The sequence below is a fragment of the Phaenicophaeus curvirostris genome, chromosome 1 (genome assembly GCF_032191515.1).
Source record: "Phaenicophaeus curvirostris isolate KB17595 chromosome 1, BPBGC_Pcur_1.0, whole genome shotgun sequence".
Lineage (NCBI taxonomy): Eukaryota > Metazoa > Chordata > Aves > Cuculiformes > Cuculidae > Phaenicophaeus > Phaenicophaeus curvirostris.
Genome location: NC_091392.1, coordinates 27,949,592 through 27,962,171, shown reverse-complemented (window position 1 = coordinate 27,962,171; position 12,580 = coordinate 27,949,592). Strand labels below are relative to the sequence as shown.

General features: G+C 36.8%; 1 protein-coding gene across 2 annotated transcripts in view; it reads right to left on the bottom strand.

Moving 5' to 3' along the window:
- The window catches only part of SAMTOR (S-adenosylmethionine sensor upstream of mTORC1), a 31,823-nt gene that overhangs the window by 3,393 nt on the left and 15,850 nt on the right, over positions 1–12,580 (bottom strand). Inside the window, exons 3-4 of one of the 2 annotated variants that reach the window (XM_069851107.1) lie at positions 10,219–10,392; positions 4,730–4,844 (exon numbers count right to left, since the gene is read on the bottom strand). In XM_069851107.1, coding sequence (XP_069707208.1) covers positions 4,730–4,844; positions 10,219–10,392 — 289 coding nt within the window. The remainder of the gene's footprint in view (positions 1–4,729; positions 4,845–10,218; positions 10,393–12,580) is intronic. The other variant, XM_069851117.1, reaches the window with a different exon arrangement.

The following is a 12,580-nucleotide window of genomic DNA, read 5'->3' as shown; positions in this document are numbered from 1 at the left end:
TGTTTCTCCTGATGCTGGAAGCTAAAAGAAACCACTATTGACTGCCAAAATTCCATGCTTTCCTAGTATACTGTGCAACTGTCTTGACAACGTATTGCAAAATGTGGCAAGAGCATGAAAAAATAGAATTGTTAAAATGTATATCTAAATTGTGTGGTGGTTTGCTTTTTTGGTTTTGTACGTTTGTGGGGTTTTGGTTTTTTGTTTTTTTTTTTTTTTTTTTAATAAGCCTGAAATCAGTAATTGGAGAATTTGATAGTTCAGTAGTTCCACCAATTCTTTTAAGAATCAAGGAAACTTTGCAGTTTGCTCACCTGGAAAAAAGTGACATTCCTTACTGGCACAGAAACATAAAGAAGGCAAGATACATTAGAAAGCTACAAGCACACTAACGGCTTTGCAGCAGTGATGCAGGTCAATGTTTTAATCCTGCAAAGCATAGTGGTGCACACCTGAGCAGCTATCAAAGCAAGGCAAGGGCTTTAAATTCATTGTTGATCATTTGTGTGCTCAAGCTAACAAAGATGGGAAATGACACCACAATAAAACGTAAAGAATAAGGTCTCAACATCTGTAAACACTGAGCACTCAAAAAAATAAGAGTAACAGAATGCTATTCGCTATATTTTCATTTTGAATATTCATAAAAAACTGGGCTGACTTCTCCCATAAAGATGATCTAAGATACAAGGGTTCAGCATGAAAGCAACAAAAATTGTTACTAATGCCTAGAAACTGTGCAGTGAGGGACAGGTTTCAAAACAGGAAAGTAAAAATGAAAGCCGAGACAAAACACTCTATGGAGCATATCTGGAAAGTGTAGTTATATCTGTTGCATTTTCATACTTTAACTCTATTGTAAAGGTATTCATAAAGCAACTGCACAACAGTTTCCAAGCAGAGAACATTATTTCTGTTTATATAAAATCTCATTTGCTTCTGAGAATATGCAGTAAATTGATTACTTTTTCTAATGTTCAACACTGCCCCCCCCGCCCCCGTGATTCACTTCTCAGTAGCTTTATTCTTGGCCTCCAATTCACAAAAAAAAATCAAGAAAGAGACTTGTGTTATGGGGCTATAAGGCTATAATCAAGAAATTTTAATTGCAACCATTACACCTGCAGGGCTATATTCTGCTTCCTTGTAATATTTAGAACAGGAAAACAGTACTCATTTCATGATACAGAATCATAAGTTTTCAAAGAAAGAAGTGTTTTGAACAATAGTTGTTCAGAGTAACATGCTAACTACACTTAGCAGCAAGACTCAAAGTTAGAGGTTATGTATACACAACAATTTAGACCAAGTATTACTCAGTAGTGGAAAAATAGTCCTAAAGCATTATTCAGAAATAATGTTGAAGAATTTCAGAACCAAATTATGTTTCAAGTAGAATTTGAACTCTAGAGGCAGTTTTAGGACAAAAATGCTGCTAAACTAGTCACTGCTACTGGACTTTAGATATACAAGTCTTGAATGGATGTTAAAGTCCACTGAAACAGCAAACAGTCATATTTCAGTGCATCCACTGAAATATAAGAACATAATCCTACTTCTTTTTTTCAATCTTTTAATTCCAGGACTCTTTCAGGCTCTGTTTTTGTCTCAGACTATATTTGTTCCAATACAACAACAGGTTTACCAGCAATATGAAATTATATTTGTATTTTCCCATAGTGGAGAGTCTCCCTTCATTCCAATTTTGCCCCCCCCCCCCCCTTTTTTTTTAGTGTAGACAAATCAAACTCTTCCAATAAAATAACTACCGCTAATTATACTCCAGACTATCTGTGTTACAAGCAGACTGACTGAAGCAATGGCCAACAAAAACACCCAGTCGAGAAGAAACTTGCTTTGCTTATACTGTCTCAGTTCCTTTTTCCTAGTTTATAATACTGTGCGTTTCCTCTCAGTGTACCTTACACCAAGACACTGGAAGGGATAAGTGAACAATGCCTAATCAAAGAAAACACCAATCTTTCCTTGGTGCAGACCCACCCCAATTAAAACATAAAACCAGATTACCATATTCCCATGATATTCTCATAATATTCTCATATTCATGGTTCTACAGTTCATATTTTTACTCTGAAACATACAGATTATGAACATAGACATTCATTCTTTATATAACATTTCAGCTCCTCTCCTATTTTTTCCACAATTACATCCATCTACTTCCTTGAGTTAGCGGAAGTATTTTACTCAACTACTTAGTCTAAATCCAAAGCATTTAGATATGCAGAAAGTGGATTAAGCTATTTTTATTGATAAATAAGGAATTATTTAACCCTCTATCAGTATTATTCAAGAAGCTGACTACCTAAGAACCGTCTATGCTTCAACGTATTTCAAAAAGTATTTTGGTATCTTATCTAAAAGATCTGCTAGATCAGAATTTTACCAGTTCTTCTGCTTCCAGTTTCTACCACTAAGTTATCAGATCCATTTTTCATGTCAGAAGGTGATATTAAATACTGTAAGAACCCTCTGGCTGATATTCTGAAGCCTTAGATCAGTGCAGGCAACTGCACTAAAGATAAATTTATTCAGGAGGTTATGGTGCTGAAGCAGCTCAAAGTAGAGTCACCTTGAATACATCAGGGCGTATTAATTCTGTTTTGGAGGTGGGCCTAGGCTTATTCCAGCAGATGAGCAAGGGCAGAAGTTGTACTCCATATCATTCCAAGGACATTTGCTGGCTAGACTGCAAGGTGCCCTCAACACACCAAAGTATCCCAGAGGATGAAAGTAAGAGAAGCTGGTGAGTCCAAGACAGGCCTCGCAGTAACTACTTTGGCCTGTACAGTAGCAGTCTGAGGAGCTCCTATCTTTAAGCTATGCTACTGTGTTAGATGACAAGAAATCAGTTGTCTTATTGTTCCCTTGTACTGGGAGAAAGTCTGAAAAACTAGTTAGTAGATAGAAATTGCAGCTACCTGACTACTCCCTCTCCTGTTGTCTGGCCTGGATTACTCACATTCTTCCTTTATATACACAGAAGTAACCTTTCTGAGACTCTGCCAATAATGATTTTGGTCACTGTGTATTTAAATTGATTTTAATGAGAAGAAAACTAGATAGCAAATTATTAAGTATCAATACCCCCAAATTAATTGTTAGATTCGGTTCCTGTAATTTCAGCTGCCTATCCTCCCACTAAAGTCACTGGAGTCACCTCACCACGAAACAAATTTTTGTTTTATTACATTTAATAGATGCCTACTGACTGTAATTGGAACTTAGAACCCCAGATGTAGACACCCATGATCTATGTATCTCAGCTGGAAATTTACTGGCCATTTATTGCCAATTTAGGTGCGACAGGCCGCCAATTCAGTCAGATGTGTCTCCTTTACATCCTGCGTCATGCCAAATAGATGTCCTACAGCCTCTTAAGTGGTGGAAGGCAATCATGTTTGGGCAACTGATGCCTGTCCTTCAAATTAAGCAAGACAGAGTCCACTCAGAGTTTGTTTTAGATAAAACTTTGCTTTAAAAGGCAATTTATCAGACTCAGATTTTTTCCAAGAATATCCTTCATTATCTCTAAGCATATATGTAAAAATATAGATTGTTAGTGGACTAAATGTGGTGACCACAACAAAATACCATGCATTAGCACGTAAACCACACTGCAGAAAATAAGAGAATGTTACTTTCAAGTTAACTGTATTACTGTACTCATACACTTCTCTGTTGCTAGAGAGGGTTATCCTCAGCCACTGATTTTAATAAAGCCTGATTTTAAACTGTAAGTGGTCAAGACTTTCAAGTGGTCAAAGGCTTTTCTGTCAGAAATGCATTCCTTTCTGTATCTTTTCCTTTTCATTCCTCTTTGTGGTTTTGATTGGTTGATTAAGGCTATTAGGACTGACAAAAGTTGGGTCAAGAGCAAGAGACAGAAAATGTATGACTACAGCAAAATGAATGCATTTCAGAACCTTACTATGTAGAGGAAATCAGCAACTTACTCCAAAAGTGCTGACAAATCTGTCCTCAGGATTGTGGAAGTCCAATAATACTTGTAGCAATAAACTGAAAAGCCTCCTTACTCCCAAGAAAAACTCACCAAGTACAGCCTGGAGAAGAGAAGGCTTTGGGACCAATACCTATAGGGGTGCTACAAGAAAGCTGGGGAGGGACTTTTTAGAAGGGCATGCAGAGATAGGTCAAGGGGGATTGGCTTTAAAACTGGAAGGGGGAAGATTCTGATTGCCTAGGGAAATTGAGGATGCTCCCTCCCTGGAAGTGTTCAAGGCCAAGCTGAATGGGTCCTTGAGCAACTTGGTGTGGTTGGAAGTGTCTACGGCAGTGGGGAGTGGAACTGGATGATCTTTAAGGTCCCTTCTAACTCAAACCATTCTGTGATTCTAAGACTGATTATTTCCTTCTCTCGGTGAATGCAACTTACTAGAGGTTCATGCCCAAGTGTAAGCCTACTTAGTTTTTGTTTATGCCTTTTAAGATGCAAGGACTCATATGAAATGACATTAAAAGAGGGCAACTAAAATTTTGCAGTTTTAAGATTCACAATTGCATTATGAAGGCAGAACTACCATTTATAGCCTGTTCATGGGAAAGGAAATAGCAGGAGGGCAACAGTTCATTTAACAAAAATATTTAGGATACATACTTAACTAAACATACTTTTTTACAGTAATTTTGAAGCATTCTGAAATACCCAAGAATCAAATTTACATTAAATTCAGCAAACATTACATACCTCAACAGCTGGAACGATATCTATGCCAACTGTCAGAAATTCTTCAAACTTCAGGAATGGATTAAAGCAGCTACCAACATCAAGTAATCTGATCTTCCCCAAAGAATGGAGCAACCTAAGAAGTGGCAAGAATTCAGTTTCATCAAATGTTATTTTTGAAGTTATATTCTGAAGTACAATTTCAGATAACTAATACAAAAAAATTCTCATAGAACACCACAGTAGTGACTAACAGAAGTGAACGCCTTACTTACATTGCTGAGATACCTAAAAACCAGGCTCCATCAGTAAAGCAGATGGTCCTCAAATGGAAGAGCATGTTCAAAGCAGCTATAATACTATTACCTTGTTTCTTTAGTTCCTTACTACAAGTGCACTAAAATGGCAGTGTGCGTGCCTCCATTACTTTGTGTTTCCCACTTACCTTTCTGTGGTATTTGCTGGTGTTGAAGTCGCACAAATTACCACAGTTAGAATTTGAGGAGTTTAAATGAGAAACTGACAACATTCCATGATCTACCTACTCATTAGAGCATCTGAAGTCAAGTACCATAATTGGTTTAATAAAGACAAGAGAAAACATAGTGGTATTCCAAGGTAAATGAAAAATATAAAAAACTGAAAGCATTTAGTTATTTTTCGCAAAAAAAAATAATTATTTGCTTTATGTTACCTAATAATTTTTAAAATGCTGGAAGTTTACTCCAATTCTATTTTCAATGGATGCTGTGAAAGACTTGGAACATGCAGCCATAAGCCACAAACTTAAAAACTGGATGCTCAAGTTGTAGGGAAGTTATTCTAAATATCTGAGTTAATTGAAGTATTCCCTTATTTTTTTTCTCAACTACTTGAGAAAAAAGTCTTTTCCATGCCATGCACTCAGTTTCCTTTCAGAGCATCCAAAAACTTTCTAACGACAAATAGTCAAAAATAGCCACCTGATTTAGGAAAAAAACTTCTAACTGGAGAACTTCTGAAGTACTCAAAAATGAAAATGTATCCCCATTAGAATTCTGAAGAACAGTTCAGTGAGCTAAAAATCCATGTCCTTATCTGGCACTGTGTGATGAGCCTACTATTCAAGGTAAAATTATAGATAAGAAAGTCAATGCCTGTAATGCTAAACACTTAGCTATGTCACCAAACAACAAAAGGTGAATGATAAATAAAAACGGGGGCAGGATTTACCTTGAGAAATCCTGACACACTGCTTGGACTGACAGAAGGAGGTTGACAGGCTACTGAGGACACTAACACTTTAGTTCCACAGTGGTGCAGAGATGCACATACACCCTTCCAAAAACTTCATGGAAAAATGAAAAATAAAACCAAACCCCAAACAAACCCTGTTGAATAACTGGCCCATCACCTTCTCAAACAGATTCCATAACTTCCTGGAGTAAAAAACAACTGGAGGAATGGGAGACAAAAGAAAATGGCAGACAAGAAATAAAGAAGACATTTTGGTGGAAGCTCCCATAACAGCACAGCAAAAGATATGCTAGAGGCTGGCAGATGAGATTTGCCTTTTCTTGGGAAGCTCTGACATCATCTGTGACTGACTGCAGAACCAACCTGAAACATCTTTATGAAGATAAAGACATCATTGCTCTTTTCCTTAAGTTAAAAAAAAAAACAAAAACAAAAAAAAAGAAGATATTTGGCAACTTTTGAGGATAGTGACTGCTGCCACCAGTTAATGCCAAGAAAATGTATACCACTACTAGCATCTAATAGTTTGAGCTCAGTCGACTGGATCATTTACAGGGCTGCATCTAGGAATTTCCATCACGATTCATAAGATTTTACAATACCCAAAATCCATTAATAGAGGCAAACAAATATGATCTCACAGCATTCATAGGGAATTCACAGGGAGGAGAATAACAAATTTCCAGCAAGCAAGTGTTGCTGTTTGCTCCAAGTTTCTGTAGCCAATTCCAGCTCTAGAGGAAAACATAACTGCAAAAACTCTCAGAAATAGATCTGCAGGGCCAATGGAGTTCAACAAAGTCATGGCTGTATTCATAGCAACAACACAGCAGTAAGGAATAATGCAGAAAAAAAAAATCTTTTAAGCAGCAATAAGAGATTTGGGCTCTCTCTGCTCCTCCTGAACTCCTGGTCATCTACCATGGAGAAGATGTTGGAGAAGCTCAAGCAGACAGATTTCTTGTGGCATTATTACTCTGCCAAATTCGAAGTTTAAGCGTTTTGCTTCAACGTTGAATAGAAAATATCCAGGGGATACGTCTATCAAAATACCAGCATAATCAAGGGAAATAGTGAAACAATTATCTTTAAGTTAAAACTGCACACATTAGCAGTCTACCCTCTAAGTCAGTCAGTACTGAGTGAGATTTCAGAATGAAGATGATGGCAATTCTTTTTCCAGCTTGGATACCAGTCGCAACGTAATCTGTAAAACAGGAATCTGAATACTGCAGAGGGACCATTCAGATCCCAGTGACCATATACCACAAACACGGGCTGGTTTTCCATGTAACTGGTATAAGATTTCTCAGACCAGCACATCTCCTTGTCTAGCAAATAGAGATAGAAATAGCAGATTCTCTCATTCAAACACAAAAATGTACGTCAGTATGAATGCTTACATTCTACGTAAGAGTGCAATGATAAGAGCAAAAGAACAGAAGACACACAGGACCACAGGAAATAAGAGGGAATGTGACTCTAGTGCACAGAAAACACCCCTCTAGAGATTTTAACACTTTCCATTTAACACATTCAATTAAATACTTTTTCAGGTTAGAATTAAGCAGCAGCACCTTGAATCTTCTAATCTCCAGGAGATTGCATAGAAGACCTATAGACCACTCCACAATTCTTCTTTGAAGTGTTACATTACCAGAAAGCAGTGACAGTATTTGAACAAGTGAGGGACAGGTTCCCCACTTTTACCAAGGTCTCACCAAGACTCAAAGATTTCACTAAATCAGCGTAGAAATAGTAGAAAAGCATCTCAGGAGAGAAGTATGTTGTGTGTAATACACAATCCCTTTTCATTGTCATAAACTTTGTAGCTTCTTCTATAAGGCATGGAGGAAGAAATGGAATTTTGATTCTCTAGGCAGTAACTTGGAACAGCCATGCCTTGTTGCTTTAAGGTCTGTACAGCTACTAAAAACCTTACTGTCATTTGTTGCTTACTAAGTTAAATGTTATAAATCTTGCCTTTGCCAGGCACGTATTTATGGATTTATGTATTTTTAAGTTTTGAGAATGAAGATAAAAATCATCATCACTCACTATATTAACAAATACTTTTGAAGTTATTAGCTAAAAACCTCTCCATTAACTACTTTTTAGACATAACAGTCAGAAGAAAAGGTAAGGCTACAGACTACTGGTGGCAAGAAGAAACAATGGCAACAGCCATTATGAAGTCTGTACAAAGTATGAAGACACAGACCAACTGTATCCTGGGCTGCATCAAAAGAAGCATGGCCAGCAGGTCGAGGAAGGTGATTCTGGTGAGACTCCACTTGGAGTACTGCATCCAGCTCTGAAGCCCTCAGCACAGGAAAGACGTGTTGGTGCAGGTCCAGAGGAAGGCCATAAAAATGATCAGAGGGATGGAACATCTCTCCTGTGAGGAAAGGCTGAGAGAGTCAGAGTTGCTTAGCCTGGAGAAGAAAAGGTTCTGGGGAGACTTTATTGTGGCCTTTCAGTACTTAATAATGGCTTATAAGAATGATGGGGACAAAATTTTTAGCAGGACGTGTAGTGACAGGACAAGGGGTAATAGTTTTAAACTATTGATGAGGGTAGGTTTAGACTGGATACAAGGAAGAAAGTTTTTTAGCACAAAAGTGGTAAAAAACCCCCAAAACAACCGAAACAAAAAAAACAGGCACAGGTTGCCCAAAGATGTGGCAGATGCACCATCCCTGAAAGCATTTAAGGTCAGGCTGGATGAGGCTCCGAGTAGCCTGATCTGGTGGAAGATGTCTCTGATCACAGCAGGGAACTGGACTAAATGCCTTTTAAAGGTCTGTTCCAACTTAAAATATTCTATGACTCTAAAGAGCACATGCAAAGAAAGAGCTAAAGCTTTATCATGACAAGGCTTCCCACTGGAAGATAAATCAACTTTAAGTAGTGTATGATCAAACCTATTGATTTAAACAAACAAGTATCAACAAATTACTGTGTTAAACACCAGCATTATTGAGATGTTATAAGGTACTAGTATCTCATCAGATCTTTGTGCTGAAGTGCCTGACAGTTCTCATTAAAAACAGATATTCATTTTGAGGCTGACTTCGCAAAATGAGCACTAAAAAGAGTTCTTTTGGAAAGAGCTTGAGAAGCCATGAGTTTCATTTTGGAAGCACCTGTTTTGTCTTGTCATGATAGGACAACAATGGGGAAAATGTTTTTGTTTTGCATTTAACTATTCAACTACATATGCATTCAGGATCTTTATGCCTTTTGCAAGTTACATTACAAACATGAGAAGCCACAAAAGACACAATCTGGTAGGGACAGAAACATCTGCTAATAACACTGTTAACATGCTCACTCCTTTTGTAACTAAAACTATACCTAACTTAAACTAAGTGCTAATCATAGAAGACATGCTACAATAACGAGAAAAATCTCTTCACAGAATGGAAAAAATTCTATTGCAGACAGCTGTGGGAACTGGTCTATAAAGAGTATGACGCAAGTCATAAGTGTAACATTTAATGATAATATGCTTATGCATTCTTTATTCCATTATACTTGCAAAATATTAAATTCTTTCCATCACACATGGAATAGCCACAATCATGACCCATACTATTTAAGGGGAAAAAAAAAAAAGGCAGGTGGGACTTAAACTCAAATAATGAAGTTAGTCCTGAATGCCAAAAATAAAATACTTGAGTGAAGGTCAAAAACAAAATTAAAGCTGTTGTTAGGAAAACACCTCAAGGATACTACAACTTCTGCAGAGCCAGTCATCAGAAAGCTAGCGCATTTAAAATTAAGGGTTATAATTCAAAATTGCTTTTGAAGTGTATAATTGGAATCAAGAGTTTCTTTGCAATTATTTATGAAGAGAAAGTTTTAAGTACTCTCATATTTACATTTGGCACTTTGTACTTACATAAGCAATTGACTTTTCAACAATGCTGAACAGCCATTAGATTCTAACTTAATTAACGTCTCCCCCATTTAACCTCAAGGTTTAATATAAATTACATTGCACACTGATGACATACAAAAGTGAAATTGCTTTAACACTTAAATGAAGATGACTAGGTTGTTATTCTCCAGCAATTTTTTTATGGCATCCACCAAAACATACTACAACATAAATACTACTTGTAACATGTATATATTTCCACATGAAAAAGGCGTTTCTCAACTATTAAAAACACATCAGAGTGACTAATTTGTTACGGGGAAAAAATGTCCAGGTAACTCTTATTACACACAGAAGGGAACAAAAACATCTGGAAAAAAGTAAAACTTACTCTTCTGCTATAGTTTCATGACTTGTCAAGCCAGAGTTTGGTAAGGGATCTTCAATCTTGGGAACCTGTGGAATATCTAAAGCTGGAGTGGTCTTAGAAGCAAGAAGTGCTCTTTTTTCGTCTTTTTCAAGTGCTTTTCTTTTCCCACCATTCTGAAAATATTCTCGGCATACACTGAAAAGACAAAAAGAAAAATCCCCCAGAAAACCAGAATGCTATTTTCAGTCATTGGTATAGGTAAGACACAAGACAGAGGTGTAAGAGGTACAACTGCAGTTAGCTTTTAAGCAAATCTCGGTTTTACTGCAACTTTGGTAGGTCAGCATTAGGAAAGATGCAATGCACCCAAACACATACTTGAAATTGAGTGGTGTTTCAGTTCCCAAAACTAGGCATTAAGTCATAGCTGAGTAAACAGATTCAAAATAGTTTTGTCTGACTTTTAGAGCAAGACAGCAGAAGTTTTTCAGAGCATCAACAGAGGGTAAACTTCAACTGCCACTCCAGTACCACAGTTCTCCACTAAGCAGCTCCCCATAAATGCAGGGGATTTTGAAACATTTGTGTCTTGCAAGGCATGTAACTGGGGGGGGGCACGGCAGAAAGAAACATAACCCAGGCCTATGGGCTAACTTACAATCACCAGTTTTTAATTTTAATTGAGTTCACCTGGGTATTTTTTAAGGACAAGGTATCTGCAGTAGCTATATTATTGCAAAAGACTCATTTTAGTCTTCAGTTTTTCCCCATACTTAATTATTTTGCTAATGGGAACCAGAAAAAAAAATAATCTGGTCCAACTTGAACAGAAATGATAACCAGTTTAAAGGCTTAAGTGTTATTAAAAAAAGTTACATTCTGCATACTTCAACCAGTAGTCATTGTTAGAAGCAAGCACTATATTCAAGAATAACTGAATTTTGTCCACAAAATAGAAGCAGAATTGGAAACAATTTGTTGCTGTGAAATTAAAAAGCCTGACTCACCCTGCACAAAGCAGGATTTTTAATTAGATGTGTCAGCCAAGTATTTGCATGGGAAGTTTAACAGAAATAGTACTTCTTGGAATGATGTTTTCATAACAACATATTTTATGATGTTTTTGAAGCTCATTCTAACAAAGCTGCAGCGGTTTGAAGGAAACATTCCAGAAAACGTAAGTTCAGGTATAGTTTAATAACATGTGATGCAAAGTAGGATCAAGATAACATAGTATTTCATATCACAGACTTGGGAAAGGACATGTTGGTATAATGCTAAGTTTAAATCACAAATAGACAAGGACTTTGAATACACAGGCCTTTTTAGGTTGAACCCCTTGTCAGACATGTATGGGTAGTTTCAGGAAAAGTCAGTATGAATACATACTAATTTGTTAATGCTCTCCAGCAATGAGCTTTGTTTTTGAATACAGTGACCAAAACCAAGAGTTTCAATAGAATATAAAATAAAAAGAGGAGGAATCGCCAAAGAAACACCACATGAAATTTAAAAGCCATGAAAGAATCAGTAGCTAGTTCTTCTCATCAAGTAATAACGAACAACTAGTTTAAGGCTGGTGTGATCAGTTTTTATCATGGCAAAAAGCAGTTTCTGATAGCTATTATCAATGCACAAGGATTTCAAGCAGCCAGTTTCACAGGCTAAGAACAGATACAGTCTATCTCTTTCCTTCTGCTTTACAATAAGGAAATGGTAAGCTTGACTTATGATCCTTACAGTATTTACTAACCAAAACAATAAGGAAATGGTGAGCTTGACTTATGATCCTTACAGTATTTACTAACCAAAACTTAATATTGAAGATGAAGTTCAGTGATAGCACAGAGAAATAATATATGACCCTTCAGAGCAGAAGTAAAGTCTGAACTTCACATCATGGTTTGTGCCTGCAAAATGTTTCTTGCCTCCTCCCACACATGGAAGAATTCATTTATTAATATCAACTGACAGAGCTGCTGCCCTGGAAAAAAAAAAGTGTCAACTCTTCTATGGGTTTAACCCACCCACCCCCAATCTCCAAAGAAGATCAAGGAAGGGAGAATTCTCCATTTCCCTTGTACACAATAACCATACCTAAAAAAGCACAAAAGTTTCCACTGGACTGGAGAATATTTTACTATGGTCATGTGCACCCTGCTTTAAGTTAAGGAAATGCTGTATTCAACATAGTTAAAAGCATTAGGTTTCTCAACGTATTTTTTTTATCACCATAATTATATTTTGTTAAACTTTGAGTTCAGACTTGTATACAGTACATTTTCCCTTTTTATTTTTCATGTTTGATTTCGGTTCTAGGGTTTTGAGACATTCTCCTTTTGAGAAACACAATTGGGTCTCTAATCAGTGTTTCTCTGGTGTT